The 8,087-nt window shown below is 39.7% G+C and overlaps 2 protein-coding genes across 2 annotated transcripts; one reads left to right on the plus strand and one right to left on the minus strand.

The window, feature by feature from the left end:
- The first annotated feature begins 1,955 nt into the window (after positions 1-1,955).
- Positions 1,956-3,099, plus strand: LOC121978485 (EG45-like domain containing protein). The gene is made up of 3 exons (XM_042530830.1): positions 1,956-2,200; positions 2,278-2,575; positions 2,807-3,099. The coding sequence occupies exons 1-3, from the start codon at positions 2,083-2,085 to the stop codon at positions 2,811-2,813; spliced, it is 423 nt and encodes a 140-aa protein (XP_042386764.1). The 5' UTR covers positions 1,956-2,082; the 3' UTR covers positions 2,814-3,099.
- Positions 3,100-3,949: 850 nt separating this feature from the next.
- LOC121978475 (serine/threonine protein phosphatase 2A 57 kDa regulatory subunit B' kappa isoform-like) lies at positions 3,950-7,821 on the minus strand. The gene is made up of 3 exons (XM_042530820.1): positions 7,580-7,821; positions 6,102-7,273; positions 3,950-4,559 (listed from the first exon to the last, which is right to left on the minus strand). The coding sequence occupies exons 2-3, from the start codon at positions 7,233-7,235 to the stop codon at positions 4,188-4,190; spliced, it is 1,506 nt and encodes a 501-aa protein (XP_042386754.1). The 5' UTR covers positions 7,236-7,273; positions 7,580-7,821; the 3' UTR covers positions 3,950-4,187.
- Between the last annotated feature and the right edge of the window lie 266 nt (positions 7,822-8,087).

Consider the following 8,087-nt stretch of genomic DNA (forward strand, 5'->3'; position numbering starts at 1 on the left):
AGTTTGTTTTTTATAGTGTAAGTCTACGGTGTTACAATGATAATAGTGCTAGTATGATATTGCTTACTAGTAATGTAAGTCTAAAGGCCTCATGCCCTCCAACATGGTACAAGGTGTTTGGTGTTTGCTAGGATATGCAACAATGTTATTAATTGGCGGAGCAAGACGCCACATGATTTGATAACGCAATTAACAAGGATATGCAGCTCTACAGCGGGGGAGGATTTAGGAGGTCAGCCACTCTCTGAGAGTCCTTAGAATCAAAATTTGAATTTCAATAAAGATGAATATTTAAAACTCGTCCTCTGAATATATTGAGTTCTAAATTTATTCGATAGATGAACCGAGAGTAGGTTATCTATATCTCATATTAGTTTGGCAGTGTATGGGAGGTAGAGTCGTTAATTTGGGTTGGGTCTGTCGGGTTGGTCTGTCCTATCAAATAATTTAACGTGGTTGGATTGAAATTTTATCAACCCAAGTCCGTCGTGAGCCGATCCGCCTAGGCCCGCGACTCGCACGGGTCGGCCCGCTCGAACTTGGGTTGGCCCGCGGGTTGAAAATACATGTAAGCTAAGTTTTATGTCAATTTATTATCTTTTTTTTGTTATAATTTTGAAATAAAAATAGTACTTTTCATCCAACATAAGTACTCGTTTGTGTTCATTTATATTTAAAATACATGTTTATGTATATATTTAATTGTAGAAAACTTTTTCGAAATAGAATGTTGAAAATATGAAATATTTTTTAATTTTTTTAAAAAATTTTAATGGGTCCATGGGTTGGCCCGCCAAACCCGCAACCCGCATTAGAATGGGTTGGGTTGGAAATTTCCCAACCCGCCAAGTTGGCGGGTTGGCCCGCCCCTCGTCGCCAAATGGTTAACCCGTCACGGGTCGACCCGCCCCGTCACGGGTTGACTCGTCTGACAACTCTAATGGGAGGAGGTGAGGGAATGAAAGGAAAGGGTACAGAAGAGGAAAGGGAACTTTTAATCTCGTTTGGGAATGAATGAGTTAAGGATGTGAAGGGGAAGGAAAGGTAAGTGTTAACCTTGGTTAGGGAAAAAGATGTCGAATTTCTTACATCTTAAATCAGAGTGTAAGGAAGGGAAATCCAAAAAAAATAATCTAACTTTATCTCTATCTTGACGGCAGTGGCGGTGGCGGTGGCAGTGGCGGTGGCGGTGACGACGATGGTGGCCTTACCTTAAGTAGGGGAAGGCAAAGAAGACGGTGACGATAGACAGGAAGGGTAGCGGAGACGAGGGTGACAATGCCGACCCGATGCCAACTACAATGGAGAAGGTGACAATGACGTCGATGACTTATGGAGGGGGCGCGTGAATCGGCAACAATAGTGACGGTAGAGCAACGACGACGACGAGTACACTGGTGAGGAAGAGGAGCTTCGTCGGAATGGACGGGCACCTTAAATTTTTAATAATTAAAATCATTCAAATAATTTCTAATTAAAACAAATAATTTAAATAGATTTATGTAAACACAAATAGAATTATCCTAATTTTATAATTTTTTTATATATTTGTCTTTTGTTTCCTCCCCTTTCTCATAAACAAGTAATATAATTAATCTTCCCTCCTCAAATAAGGTGAGCATTCCCTTTTTTTTTTCCTTTGTATTAATGAACATTCCCTCTCTCATCTGAACAAAGGCTAAGTAGCTATGTTTATTGGGTCGGTTTGCGTTTGAGAACACACTCAATTAAGATACTCTTCTGAAGTGGAATGTTAGGCTTGAATTGTCAGTTTGCAGCCATGAAATGGACAGAATAGGGGAATCTGAATTATCAGACGCAGGAACATTGATTCCAGACGGATGCGAAAAAAAAGTTCATTCTAATTATCGATTATGAATAAAATTTATAATTTATCTTCTTTGATATTATCTAGACCGGAGGTCCGTCAATTCATTCCAGCTATAAATTGGGCAGCCAACGCTGACCCGGTAGCACCCTTTTACACGACATCCATCACTCCTTTGCATACGATTAATTTATACTCGATCTTCCAAAACTCCCCTCCCTTCCTCAACTCTTCGGCGCCGTACTTCGTCAGCAATGCGGCACAAATCCGCCGCCCTCTACTCCATCTCCTCCTTCCTCCTCCTCAACCTCCTCTACCGACCCTCTATCGCTGACGTCGGCACCGCCTCCTCCTACGGTCCGCCCTACCTGCGTAAGTCGACCCAACGCCCACAGACTGCTCGACGGAATTCCTTTCCGATTTTAACCCATCTCGTTTTCTGCTCTTAGCCACGGCGTGCTTCGGCAGTGACGAGGGCCAGTTCCCGGCCAACAACCTGTTCGCCGCCGCCGGCGACGCCATCTGGGACAATGGCGCCTGCTGCGGCCGTCAATACCAGGTGCGCTGCCTCAGCTCGGCCACACCTGGCGCCTGCACGGACGGCGAGGTCCAGGTAACGGTCGTGGACTACGCGGCCTCGCTCGTCTCCACCCCCTCGGCCTCCGGCACGACTTTGGTTCTCGGCGCCGCGGCTTTCGAACTCGTAGCCCAGTCGTCGGTCAGCCAGATCAACATTGAATTTACTCAGTAAGCTACTCAGCACCTTCTTATTTTTTCTAAATATACAAATATTCATATCGATCAATCAGTAACAATATGATAAATTGGATGGGATGCCATATCAATTTGATAACTTTAAAAGAAAATATTCACCAATATATTACAGGATTTGACGTGGCTACAGAGGTTTTTGTGCTTTTTTTTCCCTACCTAAAGATAAGATATTGCGAGTAAATATTTCCTAATAATATATCGCAGGATCTGACGTGGCTTTAGAAATTCTTGTGCTCATGTGCAAATCGATGGATTCCAATGGCGTCCTCAATTTGTACTGCGTCGCCATCGTCGTCGACTTTTCTTTATATTGTAATTAAATGTCGTCATAACTACTAGTCGTTGAATTAATTCGGATTTATGCTCAGTTGTCAAGTCAAAATGCCAATTTTTTTCTCCTCCTGCAAAGCCGTTATCAATTCCAACATGTAAGCCTCGATTTGTATCCTACTGGATCACCTTTTCCGAATTTTCTCCTGGAAAATCAAATTTTGACAGGATTACGCAGAGAGACAAAGCGGGTCCTTTGGTTCGTTTGCATCGACAGAGAAGATTTACGCTGGAAAAAAAAATCATAGATGGATTAGGCTTAGGATTCATGTGTCTCATTCCTATCTTTATTCCTATTGTGACTGAAAGGATATTCACACATCTTTGTTACGATATTATCCATTTTAAATCTCTCGTGATTTTACTTTTGGATTATATCCAAAAAAATATATATATATATATCATGTCAATGAAGATATCATAAATCCTTTTAAATCTATAATAATTTTCATATAAACTTTGATTGTATCATAATAATCCTTTCCTCAAATAAAAAATTACAATTATTCTTATGATTTAGGTCTCTCCACGAGTATCCGATCACTCTTGACTTGTTTCGAATATTTTTCGCGAGCATTCAGTCACCTTGATCTGCTTCAGGTCCACCCTCAACTTTGTTCAAAGTCACCTCATATAACATCTGGTCTGAACCATGATTTTAATATCATTTATTATGATCGAAAGGATATTTATATATCTCTATAATAATATGATATTACCTATTTTGTACCTACATCCTCATGATTTTTTTTTAAATTCTATCCAAAATATCTCATGCTAATAAAAATATGATATATCTTTTTAAATTTTTTTCATATCTTTTCGATATAAAACTTAGATTGTATCCCAACTATTCCTAGCACTATTCTTTATCTTTATTCTACTCAACACACTTGGGAACTCATTACCCACCCTTTCTTATCTCCATTCGATTGCCCACAGCGTCGAATCATGGTTAGGACTTGGGAGACTGCCTCTTACAGAAAGAGTTAGCAACACTGAGAACACCTCTCATTCAAAGCATGATCAACACACTGAGATCTTGACAAACTCAGATCAAAATCCGGAATGAGGAAACAAGAACAAGGGAAATTTATGCTCCTAATATATCACATTACATACAATGGATACCACTCATCTCACATGCATTTTTCTTGTCATAGCTTCAATTTTGAGCATAGTTATCAGGCGACCAAAGAAAAATTTGCAAAAGCACTGTGGCACTCTGCTTGATCTAGAGTTACTCTAATTTTCTTCAAGAACGGGCAGCAGCAACAACTGGTGAAACAAGTGGAGGTCTAATCAGGACAGCCGTGTTTCCGGCCAGTGGCTGGAAGGCAGCGGAGTTCTCCAAGCGGTGCCAGGTCATTCTTCGCTTCTCCTCCGCGATCTTTTGCTCCATTTCCTCCTGTTCAAAATTATTCTCGCAAGCTAAAAATAGCTCCTCATCCATCTCATGTAACAGCTTCTTCACATTTCGCGTCAAGTTCAAAACCGCTTGATTCCAGTGACTATGAATGTTCCTTTCCAAGGCAGGCAAAATTAGAGGCATTATTGTTTGCCGGTTGTGCGACACCAGACTAATCAAGTGATCATTGTTCCACATGAATAAGGCCCTCTCTGCCACCTAGAGACGATTTATACTTCTTTTGTTAATAAAAATCCACACAAAGCTAAAGGAAACTACATACAGATGCAAAAAAAAAACTAAACAAAAAAATGGATAACAAGTTATCACCAAATATGCTCCTACAACTAGATCATTATATGAAATCAACAAAATAAAAGGGATACCAACATCTGCTTCAGAACTATTCAATATTTAAAAAGTAATAAAACATTATATTCACTATTTATCATTTGCTGACCACTACAATGTAGATAATGAATTTTCAGCACAATCTACTTGCAAACTAGTTGTTATCACACAGAAAAAATAAAGTACTTAATGTATGTGCGGTGCTGATTTTACAAATCCCTGCTCTTCACAGTTGCTGCACACTATCAAGTTGCTGAATTTATTTCCAAACTAAGTTGTCTGCTCTTTGTGGACCATACAAATACAAACTACGAAACTAACCCTTCTACTAGATTAGAGTTTCTCAAAGGAGCATAGCAAATTTGAGAGGTGACTAGATAACTGGACCATGAACTCTGTATCTGATAATCAAATTTGAGGTGTGCTAAGATTGATGCATCCTCCATAAATGTTTTACGAACAAGATGGCACAAATTGCTACATAGTTTCATCCAAGGGGCATAACCATACTTTATACCAAGCAGTGATTGAAGGTTAAATAAAAGCAAACCAATTGTCTATTTTATACTAAATGGTGGCTAAGCAATTAACAAATATCAAACATGGATTCCTTATTCAGTTATTTGTAATGATAAAGAATATTTAAGTAATTAGAGTAGCTGGAGATCATGCATAACTAGAATAATCTAAGATCCATAATTGAAGTGGCATATGCATATGCATAACTAATTGCATATGCATCATTCACCATTTTCGTTTAGGAACATACCAATTGTTTGAAATCTTCTATTATTTATTGCACATTCAGCACATGTGAGTTCAACTACTTCAGTTTCGTTCAATTAGACTGCTATAAAATGAGAAAGTTAATTGGATAATTTAAAATGTTGAAGGTGCCAATTAGCTCATGTAAAGGCCTCGGTGTTGTTGCACGAGCAAGAATAAATACCTCATTCATCCTCAGTGGGATCTTTCATATTATTCTCCTCAAGAAAAAAGCTTTAGATGCTAGAGAATAACATCCGTGATGTTACTTTTGAAATTTTTGTAATCATTATTAGGAGGTTATGGAACTTGCAAAACAAAACAAAATGAAAAACAACAAAACCTCTAAAGTATGAAGGGAAACCAATTAGGGGGAAAGGCCTAGCATAATAGGCAACAAGATTAATAATAATCTGGAAACCACTTATCCAAGAATGATCCTTGAGATTTTCAACATAGTTTCGTATTCAATTGGCAACCTTATATTAAGCCTCACATCATGGTCATTCCTGCCCATGAAAAGATAAAGAGAAGGGAAAAAACCTTTATGCATATGACATAAATTGCAGGCATACAACTCCATTGCAATCAAAGTTCACATGCATGAGGTAATTGACGCATAAATATCAAAATAGTTTAAATCACCTGGAAATGGAAGCTGTTAATACAGTATGCAATCCTTCGGAATAATGGAAGCATACACTCCTGAATCTCCACTTCGTTAGTAATCTCTAAGATCTCCTCCAACTCACTTAAAAACATTACTTCCTTCTGACTATTGGTTACAGGCCAATATCTCAGCAACCCATTGACAACTGAGGTTGCCAGTTTAGGCTCTTTCTCCACAAACTGCGCCACACAGTAAGTCAGCTGTTGGAGATATATGCCAATCGTTTTTGGTTTGTGCAGAGGTATAATGACCTTCCACAAGAACAGTTTATGCTCCTCTTTTAGAGGCAATGCAAACCCACTGATGATACTACCAAAGACTTCTAACAACTCAGCAATCCCATTATGTCGCTCGGTCTCAAACACAAACTGACAAAATATGTTGCTTACCACTTCCCGGATAAAAGGACGATGCACCATGAATTTTCCATAGATCCTGTGCAATATTGCTTTCAGGCATTCCCTTTCTCTAGGATCCTCAGAATCAAAGAGGTGAAGTAGTCTCAAAATGAATGAATGATCTACATACTTCTTCCCGATCTTAGCATCAAGTGAGGAGGATTCTATGAACTTAAGCAGCAAATCGTAGACAAGTTGAAGGTGGGACCAAGCTGGTTCAAACATAGGTTTTTCCTCTTCAGCCTCCCCACCAACAGAACTAGATCGTATATTTGGTGGGAAGGCCCTAAACAAGTTACTAGCAAACATCTTACAGCTAGCAGAAATCATGGACTCAGTGAAACGAGAGCTCCCAGCATCAACATATTCAATGAGATCTAATAGTGTCTGCCGTTTCATATCCTTCTCAGCAGTGTTCTTGTCGGGATCAGAGAAATCGAAGACTACACAACAGAGATTTAACTTACTGATGAAAAGGTTCTTCTTTTCCGTGTGAGGTACATCTTTGAATAGAAGTAGCGGTTCAATGCTTGTGACAACACTTGACGGGAATATGGCGGAAGCAGTTCGCTTGACCGTGCTTGATCGAGAGGGAACTACATTGCCGCTTCTGGTCCAACGGATTGGATTCCCGTTTAAACACGCCTGCGCAGGGGAAGAATCTGATTTGGAAGACTTGCGAGGCAATTTACTTAGGAATTGCTTCCACATGGTGCTCAAGTTGGGGATGAAATCAGATCAAGCTCATGCTGCGACAGTTAGCAACGAAAACGACATGTAACAAACTGCAGCAAATCGCAGCCCAATTTCTAAAAATGATGTCTGGAAAAATCCACTTTTTAGCAAAACCACATCCAAGCAATCAAATTACGGTCAGAGAGCAAAAAAAAACAGCGATTAATAACCGATGATAATAGAGAAAACCGTTGATATCGAAAGAAACATAAAGCCACCCCACCTGGCGACAAAGCCGAGAAACCGAAATAAAGTCAATAAAGATCCCTATCGGGAAAGCAAACGAAAGAAAGAATCCTAGAGCAAGGAAAAAAAGAAACCTTGAAGTCGCCGGAGAGAGCAACCGAGAGGTTTTCCAGTTCAACGATTACGAATCCGGCGAGAAGATCTTGATCCGAAGACTGGATCCCAAGAGACTGCGTCGAATTCTAGCTAGAATACAATAGATCAGAGCCTCCCCCATTCATCGCCACGCTCATATCGGGAAGGATCGATAGAGGCGGAGGATGCGACAGAGGCGAGGAAGAAGTGCAAGTAGCAGCGGCAGTAAAGAAAAAGGGCGGACTAAAACAAAGGGTCAAATAAAATAAGCAGCCATTCAGACCGTACTCAAAAGGGACGACTCCGATTTCTCCTCTCGGGACGGATGGAAGAGCAATATCCGTCGGATCGAATGAGCACGCAATCTGATGTAAAAAAAATCGGCGGGACGAAATAATTATTATGTTTTTATAATACAAAATTAAGTGACAGTGATGTGATAGGGTTGATTTTATCATATTATTTATTGGAGAGTGTTGGATGGATGTAAATTTGCGGTATATATAT

Source organism: Zingiber officinale, chromosome 1B (genome assembly GCF_018446385.1).
Source record: "Zingiber officinale cultivar Zhangliang chromosome 1B, Zo_v1.1, whole genome shotgun sequence".
In the NCBI taxonomy this organism is placed as follows: domain Eukaryota; kingdom Viridiplantae; phylum Streptophyta; class Magnoliopsida; order Zingiberales; family Zingiberaceae; genus Zingiber; species Zingiber officinale.

Bases quoted from the DNA above. Each gene is read 5' to 3' on its own strand.
- LOC121978485 (XM_042530830.1), top strand. From the start codon at position 2,083: ATGCGGCACAAATCCGCCGCCCTCTACTCCATCTCCTCCTTCCTCCTC. The intron at 2,201-2,277 runs GTAAGTCGACCC...TTCTGCTCTTAG, and splicing joins CTACGGTCCGCCCTACCTGC to CCACGGCGTGCTTCGGCAGT.
- LOC121978475 (XM_042530820.1), bottom strand. From the start codon at position 7,235: ATGTGGAAGCAATTCCTAAGTAAATTGCCTCGCAAGTCTTCCAAATCA. The intron at 4,560-6,101 runs GTGATTTAAACT...AATCGTCTCTAG, and splicing joins TTAACAGCTTCCATTTCCAG to GTGGCAGAGAGGGCCTTATT.